Raw genomic sequence first — 13,877 nt, 5'->3', positions numbered from 1 at the left:
GTGTTTGGCAGCAGCAGGTGAGTCCTACGATCTGACCTCCGAGCTTCCATGTGTCCCGCGGAATCCGCCGGAAAACCACTACACCCGCCGGGATCCCACTCCTCGGCGCTCCCCCTCGTTTTCTTCGTTCACCGCCGCTCCCGTCCGGTGGCTGCCGTCGAGTCATCCTCCTTCTGATCGGCGGAATGGCGGTGACTTGTCCCTCTTTGCTTCTCTAATCTCCGTCCCTCCTCCTCCTCTTCTTCTTCTTCTCTTTCTTTTGTGATTGGGAAAAATTTGGAGCGGAACGAATGGGGTGCGTAGGATCGTCGCAGAGTAAAGCCGAAGGTTGGTTGATCAATTCGTTTTCGATGGAATTTTTCTTTGATTGTTCGGCGGAATTGGGCGTGAATTTTGTCCTCCACTCTTCTTCTTTTTTTCGTGTGATGATGATTCTCGATTCTTGTATTTCTTAATTTCGTTTTACGTAGAGTTCATTTGTTACGATTCGTTCCTTCTTTTTTTTTTTTAATTTAGTGGATTTTTATTTAGTACAATTGCTGATTTCGTGTTTACGAAGACATTGAAATCCATCGGTCTTTGTTAAAGCTTCGATGAATGTTCTCTCTCTTTCTCTCCCGATTTCGTGTGCGTTATGACTAAAATAATGTTTTTGGGTGTTATAATTTTTATTTTAATGCTGAAAACTATACAAGATTCTATGGCATTGATGTTAGCATTTTCGGAAAGGCCAATGAAGAGATTGTATCGATGAATTTTGTGGAAATCGTGAATTCCGGAGAAAGAAAATCCCCATATTCATGGGGTACGATTGTTATATTTTAGGGGACGCGACAAAATCTAGCTATTTGATCACATTATTCTCTTGTTATTGTTAATTTTACTCAATTTTCACTTTGGGGTTATTGTTAAAATGGATATCAAGAGAGCAGAACCAAAGGCAAAGAAGACGATATTTTTTTGAATTTATAACCCGCCGCACCCAAGACCTGGTCGTGCTGGCTCCGCCTGCCATACCTACAGTCGTCTTGCCTGCAGCGTAAAACTGCGAGGGACCCCTGCCCTTGGGGCCAAAGAAGACGATATGAATAAAGTTTTTCGATGTTTTCATTCAACTGAAGATATGCTTATTAAGGCTACTACGTTACATTTCCTGTCACATAGAATACAATCCCACTAATTTAGGGAAACAAACAAGGAAACTAAACAATACAACAGAAATACGGGTCACGTCTATCTTTAGAATACAATCACACTCCAAGAATCAAGATGGATAAAATCAATCCCCAAGAGTTACGCCTGGCGTGCTGCGCTTCAGCCCATTTTGCCATCTTTCCTTTGGTAAAATCCAACAGTTATCTTTGTTCCGGCCTCTTGGTTGTGCAAGCTTCTCATTACCTGTTCACTGCTGCGCTTTTCCTTTTGGGGTGCATCATATATGAAATAAGGTTTTACCTTATGAGAATTTGGTACTTGAATTTAGATGTTCAGTGCATGTTTACATCGTCTTCCTACTAAAAGCGTTAGTGGTTTTCAAATATCAGATATTTGTTTGTCTTTTTTCTGAGAATTTTTTTATTGGTAGTTTAATCTTTTGTTGGAGAAGGATGGACTTTTTGTGCCATGCAAGAGTAAGGCTTTCAACATCTCATCTTGGTCTCAATGTACCACTTTCTCTCAAGAAAGTTTTCCACGGGCACCTCTACCTATAATGCTTCTCTAGTTTTGTTATTTTTTAATCATATTTGTACATTTGGATTCTCTTGGTAGAAGTTTCTCATTCTGTTTTTTATTTTTTTTATTGAATATATATATATATATATATATATATATATATATATATATATATATAGAGAGAGAGAGAGAGAGAGAGAGGTGTATCATCATACACCCATCCTGTCCGATGCAAAATCGGGCTTACATGCACTGGTGATTGCGCACTCGATCAGCAGCGCAAAAAAAATCGCAAAAAGCGTTTTTAGCAGAGCTCAAAAAGAAAAAAGGATGCCCGACGCAAGGCCGCGCGTCCAACTTTTTTCAGATGAAAGGGGGTCCGATGATACCCCTTTCGTGTGTGTGTGTGTGTGTGTGTGTGTGTGTGTGTGTGTGTCTATATATATATATATATATATATATATATATATATATATATATATATAGAGAGAGAGAGAGAGAGAGAGAGAGAGAGAGAGAGAGAGAGAGAGGGCTGTTAACCACTTTCTAGCTAACCACTGTGCTAATTGGGCTTTCGAAGGGTTTTCCCTATGTATTACTTAAATCTGACCATACAGATGTGTTCGGTACGGTCAATTTACTAGGAAACAATACTTGGACTATATTTTTTTTTATGAAAACATGATTTTTTAAGCCTTAAATATTCATAAAATTCTTAGATCATCGATTTTTTAAACCTTATAAAAACATACCGGTGTATTGGAATCGGATGATCCAAGAGTCGATTCCTATAAAATCAAGCATGTAGAACACATCAGTATGGTTAGATTTAATTAAAACATGGAAAACCCCTTCGATGGCCCTATTAGCATGGCGGTTAGCAGCTGCCACCTTCTCTCTCTCTCTCTCTATCTATCTATCTATCTATCTATCTATTTATCTATATATATATATAGGAAAAGTGGTAGCTGCCTACCTCTTTTTTGGCCTTTCGCGAGCCTACCATGTGCAAATCAGCATTTTTGGGTTGATTTTCACAAATCTTACCCTGCAGATGTATTCAACATGGTTGATTTGTTAGGAAACGACATTTGGATCATGTTTTTTCGACAAAAAACATGACTTTTTAAGTTTTGAATATTTATGAAAATTTTAGACCATTGATTTTTAAATCTTATAAAAACTTATTTTAGTGTCATAATCGAATGATCCAAGAGTCGATTCCAATAAAATCAAGCATGTAAATCACATTTGTACAGTCAAATTTAAGGAAAACATGAAAACACCCTTCAAAAGTCTGGTAGGCTGACGGCAGCTACCACCTATATATATATATATATATATATATATATATATATATATATATATATATATATATATATATATATATATATATATATATTTATAGGGTGTTCCGAGAGCACCTACTCCCACCTAATAAAAGCTTCAAATTTTCAAAATTTTGAGTTTTTTTCATTGATCAAACCCTATAGATATGATCTACAATCATTATTTGGTGGAAAACAAGTTTTGGATCATGTGATTATGGCATACACGTAGGGTTTTTAACATCTTCAAAAATCAATGGCTCACAGTGTACCAAAATGTCATGACTAAAAAACCTGTTTTTATGTCCAAAAAACATGATCCAAAACATGATTCCTATCAAATAAACTGTGTAAAGTATGTCTATAAGGTCTGATTGAGAAGATATAACCTACAACTATGATTTCTAGTAGGTGGGAGAAGGTATTCCCGGAGCACCGGAGCATTACTATATATGTATATATATATAGATGGATAGAGAGAGAGAGTAATAAAATATGCTAAATGGGTTTTTCGGTTCTTCCATTGTTTTTTTTTTGTGATCCCGGCCCTATAGATGTGTTCAGCATGGTCGATTTACTAAGAATTGATGCTCAAATCATCTGTTTTCGATGAAATAAATGAAATTTGGAGCCTCAAAAAATTTACAAAGATTTTAGACTGTTGATTTTTCTAACCTTATTTCCCACCCATGTATCAGAATAAAATGCTCCTGATCCCTACAAAATAAAGTACGTAGATCACGTATGTACATTCAAAATTTAAAAATAAAATGAAAAAAGCTCGAAAAATCCATTTAACATGTTTGCATCACACACACTCTCTCTCTCTCTCCCTATATATATACATATGTTGCTTCTATGGTGGTACTGTACCACCATAACTTACGGTTGTATACACTTGATTTACATAGATTGAAGCTCCAAAAGAAAAATCTAACCTTTCTATGATTTTTATCATGTTCTATTTACTGTTTTCATGTGTTAAGATTTACTCAAATAGGATGTTTTATACCATTTCTATACCACCCTTATTTTCTAGAACTGTGAGCCGTTGATTTTTTGCCATCTAAAAAATGAATCTTATGGTGTATTAGAGATGATAAAACCTTCTAGCATATTAAATACAACCATAAGGTATCATGGTACAGAACCACCATATATTTCCCCCATATATATATATATATATATATATATATATATATATATATATATATATATATATAATTTTGTTCTCCTTATTTGTGCCATCCACAACACACGACTAGCATGGAATTTTTGAAATTGTGCTATGGGAAATAAAAGGCAGAAAACTTCTTAATTTCCACTATATACCATGGATATTGTGGTCTCTCTCTCTCTCTCTCTCTCTCTCACACACACACACACACACACACACACACACACATACACACTCAACAAACAAGTTCATCTTTTTGCCCATAAAAACCATGGTGTTACTTTTTTTTTGCATTGTGAAAGTCATGGTGGTGCATTTATTAGTATGACATTAGCTTCCGTGTTTCCTTACAAATTAACATTTAAATTTTTTTATTGGTCATAACTATACCTTCCAGATTGTGGCTCCAGAGGATTAAAGCATAATTCAGATACATTAGTAGTTTCTATTTCCTTCGATGCTATTTGATAAAATAAGTTGATTTTTTTGGAGTTTGCTAAAGTCCAAAGGATTTGTTTCTTTCAGAGACTACTAAAAAACTAAGGAAGCCAAAGGCTTGGAAGCATCCCCAACCTCTTACTAGGACACAACTAACACAAATGCGTGACGAATTTTGGGATACAGCTCCCCATTACGGTGGTCAGAAAGGTGAAATGTTTCACCCATGCTATCAATGTATCCTGTTATACATGCCTGTTTAGCAAACCTGCTTCAAATGGTTACTTTCACTTGCAGCAATTTCACATAAGCAAAATGATGGCAAAATGCTTTTTACCATGTGTAATCCTTGTTCTTTTTTCCAAAAAAAAAAAAAAGGTAACAAGGAAAACATTTTAGGATATTAAATGTGCATAGAGAGGTTTTGAGGTGTTTAAATAACTGAAATCAAATATATTGTTGATAAGGAGAGGAAGGGTAACTGAAGGTGGCAGCAGAAACCAAGGAAAACAAAGCAAGAAGAACAAAGAGAGAAAAGAAGGACAATAATTTGTATAAATAGAATGGGTTTAGGAAGATGGCAACTCTATCATCTCAACATTATTCTCTTAGCTTACTTTTCTAAGATGAAATGCTATGTCAGCAAACTTAAATATAATGGTGCATATAATAAATTTAACCTTGATATACCAAAAATCTTTAAATACTTAAGTGAAAAATGGCATTCTAGTTGGCGTGTAATATAAAGGGCGATGGGATTACTGGGTACTTCATGATGATGAATCAAATGATGACAAATACTGTTTTCTGCAACTTTATCACATATAAACTTCACATGGAATTAATTGTCATGTAGAAAAATTTTATACCGACTTGATTGCAGCTTACGAAATGCTCATGAATCCCTACAGTATGATGGCATTGAATGTGTGAAGAAATGTTTGCCTTCTTGTGAACAGGGCATTTTGCTGTGCCATAACTTCATTGCATACTGTGAAATGTCCATTGGCCTGGAGATTTTTTAAATGAGGGTATGCCTCTTTGTTGCAGTTTTCTTGCAAGGTTTTTCCTTTTTCATTACATGCAATACTTAATAATGATTCAACAGTATACATACTTTGCAAGGGGAAATAATTTATTGAGAGAGTAAATCAATTGTAAGCACTTTGTTTCATCTTCAATTAGGTCTCTGTGTTAGCGATTGTTGAAAATTTCTCATATGTGGCTGATATGATCGTAAATTATATAGAAGCATAGGTTTGCATTATATCTGTTGTAGGTGGATACATGTAACATACACAAAGATGGACTCCCAAAAATCATCCATTCTGATTTCACAAACAACAGGACATCAGCTCGTGTGCACCAGCGGTAGCCTTTGGACGTTGGAAAGTATGATTTCTGATTTCCAAGGCAGGAAACAACCTTGATCTTGAAAAGTAGACTGTCAAATTTAGAAAAGTTCTAAGCTTTTTCCAGGACAGCAGACAAAAAGTGTCTGTAAGAAGCATCCTGTGAAGTGGATGGATGTGTGGGAATGTTTGAGTAATTATATGGAAGTGATAGGTTTTGTTTGTTGGATCATATGATAATGTTCAGCATGAATTTCTTATTCTATTAGGCCCCGTTTTCATGCTGGAAAAATATTTGGAAGAAAAAATACAACAACAACAACAACAACAACAACTACGCCTTCATCCCAAAACAATTGGGGTCAGCGATATGAACCAAAAAAGAAATTCATTTTGGGTCTTCCACATGAATCCTTTTCCTCCAATCATTTCTATCCAACGCCATGTCCTCGGTGAGGTTCAAAGCATTCATATCCTTTCCTATCATCTCCATCCAAGTCTTCCTAGGCCTACCCCGACCTCTTTTAACTAATATATTTTCCCATTTCTCCAACCTTCTAACTGGAGCATCATTAGGCCTTCGCCGAATATGTCCAAACCACCGTAAACGATTCTCTCGCATCTTATTTTCAATGGGTGCAACACCTACCTTCTTACGTATCTCTTCGTTCCGAATCTTATTTTGGAAGAAAAAATAAAGTAGGATAAAAGTTTTATGGAAAAAAGTCAAAACTTTTCTACATTTGACTTTTTTTACAGGATAAATGAGCCAAAACTGACTAAAAGTTCAGGTTAAAGTTTTTCCATTTTGCTAGAAACATGGAGTTTTACATTGGTCCAACCATTTTGGAAGAAGTGTTTCCTTCTTCCAAAACTTTATCCTACAACTAAATGGGGCCTTAATGTTTTTTTCCTTGTCACTGCTACTATTTATTGTTTTTTTTTCCTTTCATTGCTACTATGTTCTGATCGTTTACATGAACATCAATAATATTACTGCGGTCCACAAGACTTCAGTAACACTGGAACTGGAAGGACTTCATGATTCCTGATGTGGAAAATGTGATTCCATCCAAGGGAAGACACAATTTCATGTACTTATAAGAAGCCTACTGTAGTTCAGGAGCATGTTTCCTATCTTGTAATTGAGATTCATGTATATAGGATGCTAGGCTTCCGACAAATTTGGGTTGTTTGAAGAATCATGTTTTACACTTTTTCTGCTTGAGTTAACTATTGATCAGTCAAGGGAGCTTCCAATGATTATAACAAATTCAAGTTAATATGAAGTCTACTATATATGTGAATGTGATGCTTATTGACCTTGATTAACACCGTCGTGTTAATCTTGTCTCTGCAAATTCCATCTTGATTTATTTTCTTTCCTTGATAATTTCTTCTTCCTCTATTTAGATTATATATTATTGATTAAATTCTACAGTACAGTTTGTTCCTTTCTTCTTCTGTTGTTATGACTCGGTATTTTGAATTCTAGTTCTGTTATGTAGATTAATTTTATTATTCATGAAATTGCTTGAAATTTCTGTAACTGGATGGATGAACATCTATTAGAAGTATAATCTTTATTAGATCAAAGACGAACTTGTGAACAAATTTCAGGGATTTCTTTTCAGTTATTGGGGCTTAGTCAACATCCCATTGATGAGGAGTAATGGTGTATGGACAAATCAGCATGCCAAACCTCATCCAATGAAGCTGGGGCCAGTTTTCCCTCGTTAAGCGTTTGAGATGCATGACAGCTTTCGGTCACATTTACTTGCTAGTCAGTTTCTAACCACAACTTTGTTTATCTACAAGTGTGGATTTAGGTGTCATGCCAAACATCTTTGTTCTTTGAGAAGTGATGGTTGCAAGTGCTGGGACTCCCGTAGGTTCCTGGAATAACCCAATGGAGGTGGTGGGTGGGGGGGGTGTTGGATCTTTTTGCAGGATATAAACAAGCTTGAGAAAATCACAAAACCAGCAAGTATTAAGGGAAAAAAAGGAGAGGTGATGATGATATGGTTTTTATAAAGGTTTGGAAAGACAGCTCAAATTACAGATGGCATCTACAGGTTTGGAATTCAGAGGATTGACTCAGCTGGGACATATAATAGATTAACTGAGTGAACTGCTTCACTGACTGACCCTGCTGACTTCTGTTTGAAAAGTTGGACCCCTTCAATCATCTGCAGCCACATTAAAAGTCATTCTACCAGATGAGTCAGACTTAGCTTACATCATTGATTGATCAGAGAATGTCATGCATCTTGACAGAATCTATAGGTGACTGAGTCTCAATTTTGAGTCCCATTTCATTCTTAAGTCTGAGTTCGTGATATCGACACATTAATATCGTATCGAGTAATATATCTGCCATAATTATGTGTTTGTTTTCTTTTTAATGTGTGTAATGCATATATGCATGAATATGTTAACTTCTGTATTTTCAGGTCATCCTGAGGGTGCACGCATTGTTCCTTTAGTCTGTGTTGAGTAAACTCTTAAATTTGGCACTTGTTTTGAGTGACTCCTTACCCCAGTATGTTTAGCAGCAAAGCGAACAACTCTTTAACTACAAATAGATATGTTATCCTTCCCTGGTTTCTATTTCATTTCAACTTTCTTTGCTGTTGACCAGAAATTTGGGATGCACTTCGAGCTGCAGCAGAAGCTGATTTAAACCTAGCTCAGGCTATTGTGGATAGTGCTGGCATCATCATTACAAATGCGGACATGACAATCTGCTATGATGAGAGAGGTAATGCCTGCTCACTTGAGACAGATAACATGAATAAAACTGCTTGATTTGCTGCAAGTCTTACTCAGATACTTGGCATGGACAGACTCAGTGTGCTAGTCTTGTCTCCATGCAAGGACTGGACCAACTCTTCTATGGAGTCTGGCAACGTGGTTCGTAAATTGTTCAGATCCAGTTATGTCCGTTAGTTTCCACTTTTCTTGTACACTCATTTGTGCATATTAGGAATCTGAGTGTCAACCGTGTTACCTAAATCCATTGGCCAGTTAGCTCTGTCCATTTGAGGGTCTGACTACTCTACCGTGGGCATTCCAACTTAATTGCTGATTCCTGTGCCTTTTTTTTTCTGGACTTAATTTTTGTTGGGAAGATTAGCAACTTGATTAAGTTTGGACAAGATTTGGATTTGATATTAGCTTCCATTAGTTAATGGATTTTCCTGAAGTTTTTACAAGTCCATTGAGACTTGCCAACTAATGGTTTCTGTATCCCTAGCGGAGTTTCTGTATTTTTTACTAAGTCCGCTTGGCATGATCCATTTTAATTGATAACAGATTAGGTTCCACTTCCTAAGCCACGGTCTATCATCGGCTTGACCTGGCCTGCAACTATTATGCCTTTCTAAACTTAGGGTGCATAGAATCCTCTCTCTCTCTCTCTGTGGCTGTATAGTTACTTTGTTCCTGAATAATGATGCAGGTGCAAAATATGAGCTGCCTAAGTATGTTTTGAGCGAGCCAACCAATTTGATAAACGGTTGACAAAAAGGAAAGGCTTCAAGAGGAAGTGTAAATCATGTAAATTGCTTTACCTGCTTTGTTAGTATTCACAAAAGGTTTCTAAGCTTTCACCATCTGCTAGCAGCATCAAGCTATCCAAACTGAGAATTGTATTTTCTGGGGAGGACAATGTTACCCTTCTTTCCGTTTCTTCTAAAGATGGTTTCATTTGAACTATTTGTTGTAATCATCTTGATTTCAACTTATCCTCATCATGATCATCCAGGCCTTTGCTTACTGTACTCGATACCTTATTTCATGACTTGATTAGGTAGGGTGGGCTTGATAGTCAGGCATTATTGGAGATTTAAATGGTTTTGGTACGTGCACATCTGGGTTGCACAGAAACTTAGAGATGCATATGAAAAGTTGACTATAAGCACTAAAGATGGGTTGAAGTTAGATATTTGATTTGGTTGATTGATCATTTGCTTGGGTTAGGATTTGGACTTGGATCAGACAGAGCTGATCTGTTTCCAGCCCTTTGGAGGTTGGGTTCATTTAGAGTCAGATCTGAGATAATCATAGCAAGATGAGCAATTTATCATCACGGTGTGTGTTAAGTGGAAATGGGGTGATGCATGACATCTTAAATAACTAGTATAAATTTAAAGCTCAGTCCTACTGCAGATTCAGTTATTTTCATTAGGCAAGTGCCATCCCTTTTTCATTGTTCAAATTTAGATAATATGGAAATCCAAACCATTATGAACATAGGAGTTTGCCACACGTACTGTTGTGCATTTTTATTATCCAAGGGATGGAGAGGCAGAAGAGGGTTCTTTTAGTCAAACAGTGTGCAAGCCTGCCTATAGGATTGTATAATTCCTAGATGGTGTATCTATTCATCCTTTGGTAGACAAGTTTGTCAATTTAGGGCATGTTTGATACGCAGGACACTGGTTGGAGACAGACCAGTCCTTGCCTTGGTGCTGTCCCACATTTGATATGCGGGACAGCTTTGTTTCCCCATGTTCTATCTCAGGGGACGCAGCGCATTCTGGACAAGCACCACCTGTCTTATCCAGGCGGCATTTGTCCAGCGCATCAAACACACCCTTAGGTTACGTTTAGGTCGGGACAAACAAAGCTTGGGTGTATTTGGCTGCCATGATTCAACAGATTTTACCTCTTGATGTTAGTTTGCATGTCTTGCATCTTTGGAATTTGTCAAAAAATTAGTTTGTGGAGTCAATTGAAACACTGGAATTGCGAGCTCTATTAGAATTCCAATTCCAGAATTCAAGTCCAGCTGATCCAAACATACGCTAGGACATTTCTCGGTTGCTTGAAATAGTGGTCATAAAAAAAATCCAAGACAACACTTCAAATGCTTATTTTAAGGGTAAACCGCATGATATGCTTCCAAAATTTGAAGGCAATCGATCCATGTCACAAACACACTGACACCAACTGTAACTCGATATGAGTTTGACACGGGAATTTCATAATCGTTTTCAAAAATAGGATGAGGGCATAGTTTTTATTATTTAATTGATTTTTTTTATTTTAATATGAAAATATATGTATTATTGAAAACATTGTTAAAATTATTAAAAACAATAAAATGTTTTCCCTACATGTTATGGCATGTAATGCTGTCGTGTCCATGTGTCACATGACGTCACTTGCCACAAGGCGAAAAACGGCATATCCCTGTTGAGGATTTGCAATCTAAACATGTCTTTCCTGTGGAGGATGGGCTTCGTACACCATGGTGCAGTCTATTTTAGAAAGCAAGCAGTGACCCTAGCCTGTGGGGTCTTTTGCATAGTTACTGGAAGCTTCTAGGAACCTAGAAGTTCACCTATGAAACGTGAACTTTTTTTGCACATATATATATATATATATATATATATATAGGGACCGTCCAACCAAAGGTAGTTCTAAAATCTACAAACCGATGATAATCGACGATTTTCTTTATCTAACAAATGAGTTTTTCGTTGATTACGTTTCAGATTTTTATTGTTTGTTTAGAAAGCTATATGTTTTGGATTATGAATTTTCAATATTCAGATGCGTTTTTCAAAGCACTTAAAATCATAGTTCTATGTTGGTTTTTACGCTTCCAAAAAACATGTCTAGATGCTGCAAAGCCTTCATCCAGAGCCTATTTCTCACTAAATATATTATAAAGAACAAATATATAAGGTTCGATCGATGCAATGCTCAAACATTCAATAAGGAGAGCTGTCTGACCATCATCCGTTGTAGATTTTGGACTTCCCTTTGGTTGGATGGTCTCCGTTTCACACACACACACACACACACACACATATATATATATATATATATATATATATATATATATATATATATATGCCACAGTGCTCCGGTAGCACCTACTCTCACATTCTAGAAATCATAGTTTTATGTTGCATCTTCTCAATCAGGAGGCCTTATAGATGTATTCAATATAGATTATTTGATAGGAATCATGTTTTGGATTATGTTTTTTGGACATAAAAATAGAATTTTTTAAGTCATAAAATTTTGGTACATTGTGAGCCATCAATTTTGAATATCTTAAAAAACCTACCTGTATACATATCCAAAACTTGTTTTCTACTAATTGTAGATCATATAGATATAAGGTCTTATAAACAAAAAAGCTAAAAATATTTAGAAAAATTGAAGCTTCTATTAGGTGAGAATAGGTACTTCGGGAGCACCTTTTATATATATATATATATATATATATATATATATATATATATATATAGAGAGAGAGAGAGAGAGAGAGAGAGAGAGAGAGAGAGAGAGAGCATTTGCTACTCTCGTGCGTAAGAAACCTCCTAGTTAGAGCTCATAATGGGAGGTTGTGACCTTATGGATGTGTTCAACATTGTCAAAATCATAGGAATCGACCCTTGGGTCATAGATTTTTTTATGCAAAACTATTTATGTTTTTGATGATTGAAAATTTGATGCATTATAAGCCGTTCCTTGTTCAACCCTCCTAAAATCTGACATATATATCAGAAAAACATGACCCTGTTTCTAGTAAACTTAATATGTAGATCAAATCTGAAGGGTTAGATGTGCAAAAAAGCAGAAAAATAAAACTGCTATTTCTTAGTAGGGGATTCTTTACCCACCAGGGTAGCAAACATTACCTGCATGGATATGGTAATATTTTTGGGCAATGCTTAAAGAGATGAATGTAAGTAAAAATACATGTTTCATATGCTTTTTTCGTGTTAATTTTTTCTGTTGCCTCCTCTCTCCTCCCTGTCTCAAGATGATTTCTTGCACCTTCTTACTATGTCTATGGTAACTATGGCCTTTTTTATGTGCAGGGTCAGTTCTTTTAAACGCACAATCATGACATCCATCTGAGGAAGATGGACGGCTCATGACGTCCCTTCATAAACCATCGAAGTGTTGGAAGGTGTGCTCAAAGCACATGGGCGTTCTACACGCACTCCTACTCTGAATCATTAGCAGAATGCATGAGAGTGCGTGTTGAAAAAAGCTGGGAACACTGAAGGAGGTGAATTGGTAAATACAAGTGACTTCCCCCATTGGTTGAGGGAAAAAAGTTTGGAAACAATGGGGTCATCATAGCAGGGCACATTTGCACGATGCAAACTTTTCGCTTCTCCTCCCAATGGAGGGTTAGAGCCTCCTTCTATGGACCCCTTCTTTATAGGTCTGTCCAAAACTAGGTAGGGTCCTCATCCAAGACCCACTTCTGTCCGGTAACCAGGTTAGGCCTGTCAAAAGGGTCTGGTTCGTATCAGGTACCCGACTCAGTCCAACCGGAATTCTTGGGTATGGGCATGTAAAGTGTTGACCCGAATATACCCAAACTCGATGGGAGCAATATGTGAATCGGGTTTGGATCATATTTTTCCTGGATATCTCACCTGACCCAGATTTTTTGCCAGATACCCTACCCAGCCAGAGTTATATATATAGATAGCGAGGGATAGGTGCTTAATGAAATATGGTTAATGATACGTGCTTAATAAGATTTTCAAGGTTTTTTATTTTATTTTTAAATTCTGCCGTACGGATGTGATCTATGACTTGATTTTGTAGGGATAGGCTCTTGAAGTGTTCGATTCCTATACATGGGTGAGTTTTTATAAGGTTCTAAAAACAACGATCCAAAATCTTTGTAAAATTTTTAAGTTCCAAATATCATTTTTTTCATCCAAAACGCATGATCCAGGTGTGAATTCCTCGTAAATCTACCATGCCCAATACATTTTATGAGGTCTAAACTGCGAAAAAAAAAACCAAAGAGCAGAAAAAACCATTAAGCACATACCCAATTCTCTCTCTCTCTCTCTCTTTTATATATATATATATATATATATATATATATATATATATATATATATATATATATATAAAAAC

At 36.3% G+C, this 13,877-nt stretch overlaps 1 protein-coding gene across 1 annotated transcript; it reads left to right on the top strand.

Moving 5' to 3' along the window:
* On the top strand, positions 1-9,696 carry LOC149843848 (uncharacterized). Its single transcript, XM_090001963.1, has 4 exons — positions 1-327; positions 4,705-4,827; positions 8,611-8,730; positions 9,430-9,696. The coding sequence occupies exons 1-4, from the start codon at positions 291-293 to the stop codon at positions 9,489-9,491; spliced, it is 342 nt and encodes a 113-aa protein (XP_089858089.1). The 5' UTR covers positions 1-290; the 3' UTR covers positions 9,492-9,696.
* Positions 9,697-13,877: the final 4,181 nt, after the last annotated feature.

Source organism: Nuphar pumila, chromosome 3 (assembly GCF_984573655.1).
Source record: "Nuphar pumila chromosome 3, dmNupPumi1.hap1.1, whole genome shotgun sequence".
NCBI lineage: Eukaryota > Viridiplantae > Streptophyta > Magnoliopsida > Nymphaeales > Nymphaeaceae > Nuphar > Nuphar pumila.
This window is presented reverse-complemented; position numbering and strand designations above follow the sequence as displayed.